Below are 14112 nucleotides of genomic sequence, written 5' to 3'. Positions count from 1 at the left end.
TGGGAGCCATATATATGGAATATACTACAAAAGAATATTGAACGTGTGGCTTTACTCTATCCTCAGCCTTCCCCTCATGTACACTATTCAGATTATTCCTGACAGAGATACAAATAATTTGCATGAGAATATGTAGAGAGGCTGGATCAGGGTGTGTATGTGCAACAATTTGCAGACCCTGCCTCCTTGCCCCAGACCCTTTTCCAGAACGCCCCTTCAAAGCTCCTGTGGCAGAAGGCCTGCAAAGCAGCCTTCCTATGGGTTTTATGGGGAGCAAAAATAGAAATTGCCAGTTTCTACCCAGTAGACCAGATCCTCAGCTGGTCTAAATTGGCATAGTTCCATCAAAGTTAGTGTACACCAGCTCAGGATCTGGCTCTGTATTCTAGTTTATGGGATTTTCTATTGGGCATCCATAGACTCCATCAGAATTTGGTAAAACTTGACTGTAATAAAGTATATTAAGTTCTTTACGCTTGTAGGTTCATCAGTCCTCTCTTTTTCTCTCTCAAGACAGTAGCTGAAATGCAGACAAAAATCACCTATGAGGATAGACATACCTTTGGTGGAGCATTTGGTTCCATCTCAAATTTATCTGGGAAAGTTCTGCTCAGAGCCAGGTGTCTGGCATGCATGTAGTACTGCAACAGAAAACAGAGGTCTACATGTGCAAAAACCCAACGAAGACTTGGGCACATTTAGGCAGTGAGAGGGAAAGTAACACCAGGGCCAGCTTTATGACCCACAGGGCCTGATTGGAATACTCAATGGCGGTTTGGGGCTTCGGTGGCACTTTGGCGGCGGGGGGTCTGCTCCGGGTTTTCTACGGCACCAAAGGACGCCCTGTTGCCGAAGACCCCTGGAGCAGACCTGCCACCACTGAAATGCCGCTAAAGACCCCCGGAGCGGGGCCCCCTTAGGGGCAGGTGTGGGGGCCTCTTCGGCACGGGGCCTGAGTCCGGGGAATTGGGTGAATCAGCTTAAAGCCGGCCCTGAGTAATACTACTGTTTTCTCAAAGAAGATGCTAAAGAAAGACTGAATGAATCTTTAACTGAGGCTAACCCAGTTGGGATGGCCCTTGTGAAACTGTGGACACATTGCACTGAAGTAATGATCAAATCCTGAGAGATTTATACTGGAGTAATTGGGGAGAATCTGCTTCTTTGGCTGCAGTGAAGATACTCTTTAATCTCACAAAAGTGTAAGAGAACGGACTAGGGTACCCACTTCAACCAGTCTAGTTTTCTGGTGGAGGTGGGGTGATTCTTTTATCCCTAAAAATATAGCACAGGTTTCTCTTTCCTGAGTGGAAATAAATAAATACATAGTTATGCTCACAAATGTAATACTGTAACACACAGCACACATGTTAAAACTGACTCATCCTTCAAAATGAAGGCATTGTAAGGAGAAGAGATTTGTGACATTGACATGCTTTTGCAAATTCAGAAACCAGTCTGATGGTTTTGCAAAACTTCAAACTCCATGAGATTTGCTCAGTCCGAGGGCCCACACCGAAATCCCAAATGGATCCCAATGCAGGATAAGGCACATAGTAATTAAAGCAGTGGTACATTTTACTCATCTCATTATCTGTGGACTTTAGAATACTGATCTACCTCCCTCTGGTTAATGTGTGGTATTGCATCATTCTCTGTACTAGGCTAAGGATGTTATTTGGCCTTCACAGCACAGTCCTTGTTTGGGGATGGTGCAGAATCCCAAAGGTATTTTAAGAAGAATAGGTGGGATTTTCAAAAATGCCTAAGGGACTGGGGAGCACAAATCTAATTGAAAGTCATTTACACTTTTGCTTCAAAATCACTTGGGTGCTTTTGAGACTCCCACCCAATGCCTCCCAAGGTCTAGGGATGCTGCTGCACCATCCCTGAAGATTGTATAATGCCCACGCTCCATTGTCTAGTTTGGAGAGGCTCGTGCTGCCAGTGGCACTAGTCTTGTGCAGTCTTTGTGCTTGGGAGCATAAGGATCACACTGTCTTTGGCTCCTGCTTGAAACAAGCAGATCAAGGGGATTCTTCAGCTTGGGAATAAGTGGGTACTTGAGTAAGTTAACAGGGAGACTTCCCTGAACTGGGGCCTTGGTGCTAATGATGACAGATTCTATCCCCAATAACCATTGTGGTGGATGTGTGTTTGGGCCAACAGCTTGTTATATACCCACTAAACACAGTTACATACCCTGCCTAAATATCTCCAGTCCAGTAGGTCTGAGAGCCTCTCAGTTCGATTTCTCTGGATGATCCTCTGACGCCGTGACTGCTGGCAAAATCCATACAAGAACTGAGTCAGCTGGTTACATGACTCATCAGGAGAGCGGTACCTCCTGTCAACTATGTAAATGCCTGAGGACACAAACAAAGTTGCAGATGAATAGGTATGGAAGTGAGCGTTTCACCTTTTAAATTTAATTTCTATCTTTCTTTACACATAATCTTTTAAATACAACATGCATGGACTTGTTTTTTTAATAAGTGGAGCATGGAATGACAAGTGTTTCCATTATAACAGGTCATTTCAGCAGCTGTTGAGAAATGCTTTTGATTTTTTACCTTTTGGCCTGAAATTTGGCAGGTCTGCTCTCAGCTCAGGAAGGCTTTTATTGTTTTAAAGTCTGTGCAAAAATGGTCCAAGTGCTTTTGTGTGGTAAAAAAATATTCACTTTTCCATTATAAAAAAAATTGCTACCTTTCTTAAATACCTTTGGTGGCTCATGGTGTGAGGTGGTGGTGTGAAATTTAGCAGAAGAGAGACATAGGCTATCTATTCTCTGCAAAAGGTGATGTGTTTTTATATTGAGACAGCTAACGTGAGTTACCTATCTCAATGTAAAATCCTAGTGGAGACAAGGCACAGCTAATTATTACCTCAGTGTTGCTAGTCAAGATCAACACTTTATTCTGCATCTGTGGTTGACCATGACTTGCAACACTGGGTAAAAACTATAGTGCTTTGTTGCCACTAGGATTTTACAGCCAGACAGCTATCTCCACGTAAATACCTAATTTTGCAGTAAAGACATCCCCATGCATGTACTTTTTGGAAGTTTGGTGAAGATTAGTTGTAATCTGTGAGAGTTATAAGGATTTGTAAATAGGCCTTTGCTCGCGCACATTAAATTCTGTAATTCAATATCTTTATGTTGTGCCAACATCTTGTTCTTCTTCAACCTCACTCTAAACACCAACTTTTTTGAAGATTCGGGGCTATGGCACAGATCTTACAGTATTTAGGCACCGATCTTGCATTGATTTCAAGCTTGTGGGCCTTGATTCTCATTTATAATGAGGCCCCATTACATAATAAAAGTGCTTTAAAGGGGCCTTATTGTAAATAAGAATCTCAGTTTGGTTTAGTCAAGTTATCCTCTCTCTTTCATGGACTCCACAAACTGTTGCTGCTATTCCAATAAATCCATCATGGATTCTTAAAGCAAAGGCAGATTTCCACCAGTCCCTTAGAAAGACGAATATATAGTCTAATTGGAAGGGATTGAAGGAAGGAGTTAGTTGAATTGGAAGAAGGGCTAACAAGCTAGTTGGGTTGGGGGAAGACCAAAAAGACACAGGAGAGGGAAGAACTGGAAGGTTTTCGATAAACACCTAAATTTTAAATTCAGACCAAATATCTGAACTTTGAGGTTTGTCCATCTTTATTCAGCAAGTAGAGAAAGTGCAATATGCAGTCGCAAAACAGCTAGTTAGTTGGGTTCCAAAATCTGATGAGTTTTGAAGCACTGTTAACAAGCTCACCATAAGCAGCTGGGTCAGCTACATGCTCCTGCAGGAAACAGCCAAATCCAGAGAGGTTTGTGGTCACACTGGGAATGCCCATCACAGTGCACTCAGCTACCAAAAGAGACATGAAAAGAGATTTCATGTCAATGTGCTTGGCTCGGTTTCATCTCGAGTGGATAGCAACAGAAAATAGAATGATGTAAAGCCCTTTCAGTGCCAGAGCTGGTCAGAAGGTTTCAATAAAAACCATAATGATTTTTGCTGTGTGTTCTTCCCTCCCCTCCCTGCTCCCCCCGCTCGCCGTTCAATCAGAAAAGTTCAAAGCAAGTGACATTTTGATGAGAAATGGAAATTTGTTCCTCCTCCCCTCTTTTTTTGCAAGCACTTATTTCTGTTTTCCAGATAGTTCTAATTAATACCCTCTGTGAGCTCAGTGTTCACATGTGAGAGCCTAAATCTAATGTCCAGACCCTTCCTTTGGCTTTGAAATTGGCACCTGCTGGGTGCACATGCTCATTTCATGTACATATTTGCAAACCTAACTGCCCAAATGCAGGACTTGGGCCTCGTAACTAATCTCTCACATTTGTAAACTGGGTTCTGTATCTTACGCCACAGGGAGAAAAATCATAAAAACATGATTGATTTCAAAGCCATTCTATCTAGTTATTTTTCCAGTTATACAGAGGATGCAGGGCAAATTGTGCTATAAATCATAAATATGATATCAAATTGGGTTCTCCTTTTATTACTATTATTATTATTATTCACTGAACACCAACAGGTTCTTCCATAAAGGAAGGCATGTTCTCTATATAAAGCAGCATACAGTTTAAATCAGATGTTAGCTCTTTAACCCTTAAAATACCATTAAAAACCTATATGACAATAGGACTGATATCAGATATAGAATTTAGGATTAGGATGAAACTAAAAAAACATCAAGAAGGGTCTATATTTTATTCTTGGGAGATTCATATGGGTAACTCATTAGGATGAGCAAAACCACTCCCCCATACTGAGTGCCAGCCACATTTTTCTGTGTTAAGCTAATCTAAAGTCTAACGTCAAAATCTTCCCCAGCTCTGACAATTTTTTCCCCCATATCCTGATTTGGGATGGGACAAGAAGAGAAAGTGCTGAAATACAGCCAGATAATTGTGACCCAGTTGGAACAGGAGACAGGAAGTTTTAAACTTGTCTGAGAAAGCTTGATCTTGTGAGATTTCTACTCAGATTCACTGGCTAACTACAGGTGGGTTTCAGATAAGCACCCACACTTTCAGATGCTTATCATAACTAAGGGAGATATTTTCAAAGGCACAAATGGAAGTTGGGCACTGAGTCCTAGATCCTCAAAGACATTTAGGCATAATGGAAGTTAGGCACCATTGTGTTAATGGACATTTGGGTACAACGGAAGTTAGGCATTTGGGCCCTAATTCCTAGGTTGAAAACCTGAGTGCCACTGCACCTTTAAATGTCTCACCCTAATCCTATGAGTTTTATCTATTACTACTTGTAAATTGTCAGCTTCATTTTTGCCACTTCCCTGTTTGTGGTTGGCAATTTTTATAACCTTCTTCCAAGACCTTGATCATATGCCAGGCTGTCATGAAGCTTGGCCTTTGTGAGCTCCACTGATATCCAGTCCATGTACTGAGTCCTTGGTCTCTATTGCTGCTTCTAAGTGTTCATGGTAAATACCAACAGAAATATCCAGCAGACTGTGAAAATATTAGGACCAGATAGTGTAAATGTGCATCACACCATTGAAATCAAGGCTGTTATGTCAAATTACACCAGCTGAGGACATTTTGGATTGCATCTATTTTCTTGCCTCTTTATTACAATATATACATTCCTCCAAATCTCTTTTTTTAAGGGCAGATGCTTGATGTTACTGCACACAAAACGGACTTGTAATCTTTCTGTCTGCTGTAGCATCAGGAGACATGTGATTGTGGGAAAGTCAGGTTCCAAAGCAGGGATAATGCTGGGTGGTTTTCCGTCAATGGAGCAATGCCTTTTTACATCAGCTAAATATCTGGTCTAAGAACTCTGCCATCAGCAGAAGCTTTGTAATGGAGAGGAAACAGAGTCAAAAGCATTCTTACATCAATACAGTAGAAACTGAATGGCAAGCTACTCCATCTTTTTAAATGCCCTGAGTGGTAAAATGCATATTAAACTTCTGACAACAGTCAGCCTAAAGATTGCTTACCTGGAGTGTAACCCCAGGGCTCATAATATGAGGGAAACACCCCCAAATGGCAGCCTCTGACAAAATCTTCATAGTCCATGGGTAATAATGGACTTGTTGAAGACAGGAACTCTGGGTGTAATATCACCTGGATATTCAAAATTTACATTAGAGCCGAAAGAAAAATAGAATCAATATTTTTAATTATATAAGAGATCAAGCAGTTAGTGCCTTCATCCCTAGCCTAAGCCTAGGAATCTGGACATTGCCTTGTGTGTCCCTCCCTAATTCTATTTGTACATATGATAACATTCATAATTTTTGGTACCTTAATTTGTTTCCTCCCGCTAGAGGAGATTTTGGAACAAATTGATAAACTAAATAGTAATTAAGTCACCAGGACCAGATGGTATTCACCCAAGAATCCCAAAGGAACTCAAATGTGAAATTGCAGAACTACTAACTGTAGTCTGTAACCTATCATTTAAATCAGCTTCTGTACGAAATGACTGGAGGATAGCTAACGTGATGCCAATTGTTAAAAAGGGCTCCAGAGGTAGTCCTGGCAATTAGAATCTGGTAAGGCTGACTTCAGGGTCAGACAAACTGGTTGAAACTATAGTGAAGGACAAAATTGTCAGACACATAGATGAACATAATTTGTTGGGGAAGAGTCAACATGGTTTTTGTAAAGGGAAATCATGCCTCACCAATCTGCTAGAATTCTTTGAGGGGGGGTCAACAAGCATGTGGACAAGGGGGATCCAGTGAATATAGAATATTAAGATTTTCAGAAAGCCTTTGACAAGGTCCCTCACCAAAGGCTCTTAGGCAAAGTAAGCTGTCATGGGATGAGGGAAGGTCCTCTCATGGATTGGTAACTGGTTAAAAGATAGGAGACAAAGGTTAGGAATAAATGGTCAGTTTCCAGAATGGGGAGAAGTGAATAGTGGTGTCCCCCAGGGGTCTGTACTGGGACCATTCCTATTCAATATATTCATAAACCATCTGGAAAAAGGGGTAAACAGTGAGGTGGCAAAATTTGCAGATGATACAAAAGTTCTCAAGATAATTAAGTCCCAGGCAGACTGCAAAAAGGATCTCTCAAAACTGGGTGACTGGGCAACAAAATGGCAAATGAAATTCAGTGTTGATAAGTACAAAGTAACGCACATTGGAAAACATAATCCCAACTATACATATAACATGATGGGGTCTCTGAAAACATCCACTCAATGTGCAGCGGCAGTCAAAAATGTGAACAGAATGTTGGGAATCATTAAGAAAGGGATAGATAATAAGTAAGGCTAAGATTTTGTCACAGTTAATTTTTAGTAAAATTAAGGACAGGTCACTGGCAGTAAACAAAATTCATGGAGCTGTGACCTGTCGTGGCTTTTGCTACTGCAGGTTTCCCCCTGCACTGTGGTGGTGGGAGTTGGGGGATCCCCTCTGCACACTGCAGCTGGGTTGCAGGGTGACCATATTTTCTCAAGAGAAAACAGGACACCCCAGCCACTCACTGAAGTGTTTCCCTCTCCACCACCCCACCCTGTGCGAGACTGGAACCCTGGAACACCTGAGGAGGGCACCTGTCGCTGGTGTCGCCTGTTGCTGGAACCTGCCAGAACCCCGCTGGCTGCCAGCTGGAGTCCAGCAGTCCTGGGGCTGAAGCAAGAATGTTGCAGAGATTCGGGAAGTCACAGATTCCGTGACTTCCATGATCTTGTGACATAAATGTAGCCTTAATAATTAGACAGAAAATATTATGTTGCCTCTATATAATCCATGGTATGTCCACATCTTGAATACTGTGTGCAAACGTGGTCGCCCCATCTCAAAGAGATATACTGAAATTGGAAAAGGTTCAGAAAAGGGCAACAAAAATTATTAGAGGCATGAGGCTTCCGTTGAGGGAGATTAATAAGACTGGGACTTTTCAGCTTGGAAAAGAGACAACTAAGGAGGGATATGATAGTGGTCTATAAAATCCATGACTGGTGTGGAAAAAGTAAATAAGGAAGTGTTATTTACTCCTTCGCATAACACAAGAACTAGGAGTCAACAAATGAATTAATAGTCGCAGGGTTTAAAAGAAACAAATAGAGTATTTCTTCACACATGCAGAGTCAACCTGTGGAACTCCTTGTCAGAGGATGTTGTGGGCCATAGCTATACAGGGTTCAAACCCAGAATTAGATAAGTTCATGGAGGATAGGTCCATCAATGGCTATTAGCCAGGATGGACAGGGATGGTGTCCCTAGCTTCTGTTTGCCAGAAGCTGGGAATGGGCGACAGGGGATAGATCACTTGGTGATTACCTGTTCTGTTCATTCCCTCTGGGGCATCTGGCATTGGCCACTGTCGGAGGACAGGATCCTGAGCTAGATGGACCTTATGGCTGTTCTTATGTTCACCCCTCTACATACATGTTACCTTTTCTTTTATGATCTCTTCTTATAAACTTATTGTGGAAATAGTGTTGACATCTAAAACTATTCTTCAGATGGTTCATTGGTGATATCATCCACTCTTTTTAATAAGGAAAACAACAGAAATGAACATTATGGGTTAGGGCAGGGGTGCCCAAACTGTGGCTCGCAAACCACATGTGGCTCTTTTACTGTTAAAGTGCAGCTTGTGGAGCCCCTCACACCTCCCCCCAATTCTCCACCTACCAGGCCTGTGGGGAGGGGGAGAAGCTTGGGACCTCTACCTTGCGGCGGGGGGATGGAGTAGGGGCTTCTGCCCAGCAGGGAGGGGGTTCCTGGGGCTTCAGGCCTGTGGGGTGCTCCTGCTGGGGCTTGGGGCTTCAGCAGGAGCGGGCCTGAAGCCCCAAGTCCCATCAGGGGCTCCTGCAGGGCTGAAGCCCTGAGCCTCAGTCCCCACCAGGTGTGTCCTGGCTCTTGAACTGCTAAAGATTGTTGTATATGGCTCAGACGGCCAGTAAGTTTGGTCACTTCTGAGTTAGGGTATGGCATTTAGCCACAGCCCAGAGCGGGGTGCAGTACCTAAGTACACTGCCCCAAAGGAGATCTCACGAGGAGACACAATCCCTCTCTGAGCCACATAACACTAAAGGGGACAATGTAAGCCACAACATTCACTTTGGGAACCCTGCCCAGATGTGTGGGCAGAAAGAAGCATTGGAGTATGGGCTCAATCTTTACTGGGCTTGCCTACCCGAAATCTATGGGGTTCATGTGCATTGCAAGGGTTGGAAGGTGCTCTTTTCCTCTCTCTATAATATGGCCCTGTTTTAGATTTGGGTAAACAACATATAAAGGTTTACTGGGCTGCAGGCCCATCAGATGAAATTCCAGCCTCAAAGAAGTCAATGGAAGTTTAGCCATTGACTTCAATGGGGCCAGGATTTTAAAAATTGTGTCTAGAATGTTTTAACAACAGCTATGCCACCCCTAACATGAAATGCCTAACTTGAAATTCTGTGGGTAATAAGCAGATGATGGTGTCTGTGAAAAGTGACTGGCTGTTGCTATTCAAAGAGATGTTGGGTATTTTATTCCACACATCTCTAGTAAGAATAACCACACTTCCTCCAACACTAACTAATTAGGCTGAGGTAGTTTAATGAAATTCCATTAGGAAGAAAGAGAAAAAATTCACCAAGAGATATTGTACCTTAACTCTGTCTGTGCGGTTATTGAAGAGTCCGATGCGCCGGATGGTATTGAGGATTGGATCATTGGAATCATCAATCATGTTGTGGGTGGTCACTGGAGGCAGAGACTGTCGCTACATCATAATAAAGGCAAACTTTGATTAAGGCATGAAAAATTGCTGGCAAAGAATCCATTAACATAGAGTCTTTAGGTGAAATACTGGCCCTGTTGAAGTCAACGGGAGTTTTGCCATTGAATTCATTACGACTAGGGTTTCATCCTTCAATTTTAAGGCCAGAAAGGAACATTGTGATAATTTAGTCCAACCTAGTGCATAACACAGTGCCATAGAATTTTACCTAATAATTCTTGAATCTAGCCCAATAAATTCTGCTTGAATAGATGGTATCTTTCACAAAGACACCCATTTTGATTTAACGATTTTAAGTGATGGAGAATCGCCCACATCCCAAGGTAAGGTGTTTTAATGGTTAATTATTGCCACAGTTAAAAATGGAAGACTCCAGGAATCAAGAAGGGATGAGAAATAAAACAAGGGCTGAGATGTAGTAGGACAAAATTGTGAAGAATTTGAATTTACTATTAAAAGGAGAGGACCAAGGAATTCAGGGAAATACATCAGGTGGTGGGAGTGCCCTTGCACTACCAAAAGTAGTTAGGATGGTTTGATACTAATTCTTAAAAAAAAACACGGAGAGAATGGAAAAAACACACAGACTGCATTAAAAAAGTTGCCTGTATGAGAAACGTACATGATGGAAAATGATTCTCCAATTTATACATATCCCTGTTCACTATACATGATCCTTATATATGACCGTGTTTATCTTTGCCATCCAATAGCTGTATAAGTAATCACTATTCTCTCTGACCTGAGTTGAAAAGATGGCTCGTTTCATAATGGTTACATCATCCCGGTCAAGGATCTTGTTCATATCTGGAATTTCTCCCCTGCAAAGGCAATACAGACAAAGTATATCACCAAATGGCTTGTTATTGGTCTTTTTGGAAATTATGATTAAGAGTTTGCATTAAAGTTACACAGAGAAGATGAAGAAACTTAAATAGAGCCGATCCAAAATTCATTGAAGTCAACGGGCATCTTTCCAGCCTCATCAATCAGCTTTGAATCAGGCCTTTATAGAGTTTTTTCCTGTTTTCTCTATATTATATCTATATGACTATCCTGTTCTCTTTCTCTGCTCCCCGCCCCCAGCTTTGCTGCAATTCTCCCTTAGAGATATTTGGAGTATTTGAAAAAGAAAACAAGTCACAAAACCTGTCATGAACTTTTATTTCTATTTTTTTTTGTCAAAATTTCATTTTCATTTTTAAAAAAATCCAGTCAGCTCTAGAGCTGAAACCAAAACAGGACAAAAAAGTGTAAAATAAATTGTGTCAATTTTTCATAGACATTTCATTTTTGTTGTTTTTTCCAACCCAATCTTTTGCATTTGGGATCATATAGATCTTCCAACTCAAGTTAAGATCCCTTTGAAATCAATGGGAGTATGACCTATAAAGGAGTGTAGAGACTTTCTTCCTTTTTACTATAGGCAAAGTTTCAGTATATCAGAGTTCCACTGTATTTTATCTACCTAAGCTACTTATATGGCCCCATTACCATAATACCCCACAGTCCTTAATGTATTTATCTTCACAACACCACAGTGAGGTAGGGAAATACTACTATCCCTATGTTTTAGATAGGGAACTAGGACAGAGAGACAAAGAATAACATTTTCATAAGCACCTAAGTGACTTAGGAGCCTGCATCCTATTCATTCTCAATGAGACTTAGGCTCTCAAATGCTTAAGTCACCTTTGAAAATGTTACCCTAAGTTACTTATCCAAGCTCACACAGGAAGTCTATTGCGAAGGAGGGACTTGAACATGGATCTCCTAAATCCCTAATTACACAGTTTGTTCCTGTTTCTCCCCTCCCCAATTCTTTTCTTACATCCATAATACACATATATAAACCACACAGGTGATACAGCTGGCTCCTCTGAAATATAAACACAAAGTGACCTACATACTCACTTCAGTAGTGCATCATAGAGTTTCCTTCCAAATTTTTCTTTCACACATTGTGCAGTGTCCCTGGTAAAGAAATATGAAACATGGGACATGTCAGGGGCAGGACCAGAACACACGTTTCTGCTGGTGCTCTAACTTATGTAGGGGGACCCAGGAGCAGGGGAGGCAGAAAGGGAACTAAGGCCAATTCTCAGCCATACCGACTGTGATTTCAGCACAGTTAAGGATATGACCCACAGAGATTTTCCCAAGGCCAAAAATGAAGTCAGTGGTAAAACCAGGACTAGAAATTGGTAGTGCTTATTTCCCAGTCCCATACTCTGACAAATAGACCTCGCTAATTCTCTGAAATAGAAAAACAGCACTGCAATGTCTTGGGTGGAAAAAGCAGTGAAATGGGACTCTTTTCAAGGTTGAGAGGTTTCAAATTTAACCTAACCTGGTGGGAAAAGAGAGTGAGAGAGAGAGAAGAAATAGGTTTGTTTTAAAATTCCCACCTGCAAGAGCCTTCAAAAACAAGGGATTGGACAAACTGTAGATAACCTGCAAGCTGTTCCTCCTGATAAATTGGTTTGAAAACCAGATAACTTCTTGGCAAACCTAGGCCAAGTTGAAAACTCATAATAAAATCTGCACCAAACAATTTTTACATCGTTTAATATTTTGTTGTAGAGCTTTTTACTGGTGTGCAAAAGGGCAAGTACAACGTGCACTTAGCATATCCAGCCACTAGATGGCATTTCACAGAACATAAAGCACAGCTAAAAAAGACTGCACTCAAAACCCAGCAAATATAGTGTATAAGTCATAAAGTACTTCTATGGGACTTTTCCTGCCTTTTTGCTTTTTGAGCATTAGTGATGGGCCTGAGGCAAAAAATGTTATTAGAGCACCCTGAACCTTGGAAAAATTGGATTCCAGCTCCCAAGCGTTGGTTGCCTCCTGGATTACAGTGGTTAGACTCTATATCCCACCAACACAAATCATAAAAAGCAAAAGCAGCAGAGAATCCTGTGGCATCTTATAGACTAACAGATGTTTTGGAGCATGAGCTTTCATGGGTGAATACCCACTTCGTCAGACGCATGTAGTGGAAATTTCCAGGGGCAGGTATATATATGCTAGCAAGCAAGCTAGAGATAATGAGGGTATGCCTAAGCAGTCAGGAGTGGGCAACCCGCAGTGGCGCCCACAATATGCAAGTATATTTTATGGCTGGACCTGCCAATCAACCGCTTTTCCAGCTCTTGTCCACTCACGCCCCTTCACATACCTACGCTACATGTTGATGACATCTTCAGTCATCTGGACCATGGAAAAAAGGTAGACTCTGGAAAAAAATTCCACCATGATTTCAACAGACTTCCACGCCTTCCCAACCATCATCTCCGTCTGGACCAATCACAGCATAAGAGGATCGTCCTTCTAACACCACGGTGCAATAAGGGGTGCGTTCACATAACACAACCCTATATCGGAAAACCTACCGACCGCTATGGCCTACCTTCATCAGCCTCCAGCTTCCATCCCGGCACATCACACGATCCATTGTCTAAGTCAAGCACTGAGGTACAAACCGATCTGCTCTAACCCTCAGACAGAACCACCACCCACAAATATCTCACCAAGCAGTCTCAAAACTACAATACCCGCACGAGGAAATAAGGAACAGTATCAACAAGCCAGAGACTGTGTACCCAGAAGCCTCCTACTGCAGACAACACCAAGAAAGAACAATCAGGACTCCACTGGCCATCACATACAGCCCCAGCTACACCCTCCAACGCATCAGCAGGGATCTACAACCCATCCTGGACATATGATCCCACACTTTCACAGGCCTTGGTTGGGCAGGGCCATCCTCGCCGCACAGACTGCCAAACCTGAATGTTCTCACTCAGAGAACTGAGACAGCACACCAGTACAACTCCAGCGCAGGGAACAACCCTTCTGGTACATTTTCACAACTCCGATGCCAACTCTGCCCACATATCTACACCAGCGACACCATCACAGGACCTAACCAGATCAGCCACACCATCCCGGTATTCACCTGCACATCCATCAATGTAAATAGCCTATATCATATGCAGCAATGCCCCTCTGCTATGTACATCGGCCCAAAACTGGACAGTCATCTAGGGAAAAGGATAAAATGGACACAAATCAACATTAGGACGGCCAATATACAAAAACCTGTAGGCGGAGAGCACTTCAACCTCCTGGCCACAATAATAGCAGACCGTAAGGTGGCCCATCCTGCAGCAAAAAAACTTCAGGACGCAGGATTTCAAAAGAGAAACTGCTTGGAGCTTCCAGCTTTTCAATCTAGCAAATTTGACACCATTCAGCTAGGAATTGAACAAGACTTGAATGGCTTGCCAACTACGGAACCAGTTTATTCCCTCTTGGTTTTCACACCTCAGCTGTAAGAGACAGGGCCTCATCGCCCGTGATTGAACTAC

The 14112-nt window shown here is 42.2% G+C and overlaps 1 protein-coding gene across 2 annotated transcripts in view; it reads right to left on the bottom strand.

Moving 5' to 3' along the window:
* Positions 1-14112, bottom strand: part of GYS2 (glycogen synthase 2) — a 79936-nt gene that overhangs the window by 3079 nt on the left and 62745 nt on the right. For both annotated transcript variants that reach the window (XM_032789761.2, XM_032789762.2), the window contains 7 exons: positions 11651-11710; positions 10479-10557; positions 9605-9718; positions 5983-6109; positions 3774-3869; positions 2203-2366; positions 561-641 (listed from right to left, as the gene is read on the bottom strand). In XM_032789761.2, coding sequence (XP_032645652.1) covers positions 561-641; positions 2203-2366; positions 3774-3869; positions 5983-6109; positions 9605-9718; positions 10479-10557; positions 11651-11710 — 721 coding nt within the window. The remainder of the gene's footprint in view (positions 1-560; positions 642-2202; positions 2367-3773; positions 3870-5982; positions 6110-9604; positions 9719-10478; positions 10558-11650; positions 11711-14112) is intronic.

The sequence above is a fragment of the Chelonoidis abingdonii genome, chromosome 1 (genome assembly GCF_003597395.2).
Source record: "Chelonoidis abingdonii isolate Lonesome George chromosome 1, CheloAbing_2.0, whole genome shotgun sequence".
In the NCBI taxonomy this organism is placed as follows: Eukaryota; Metazoa; Chordata; order Testudines; family Testudinidae; genus Chelonoidis; species Chelonoidis abingdonii.
This window is presented reverse-complemented; position numbering and strand designations above follow the sequence as displayed.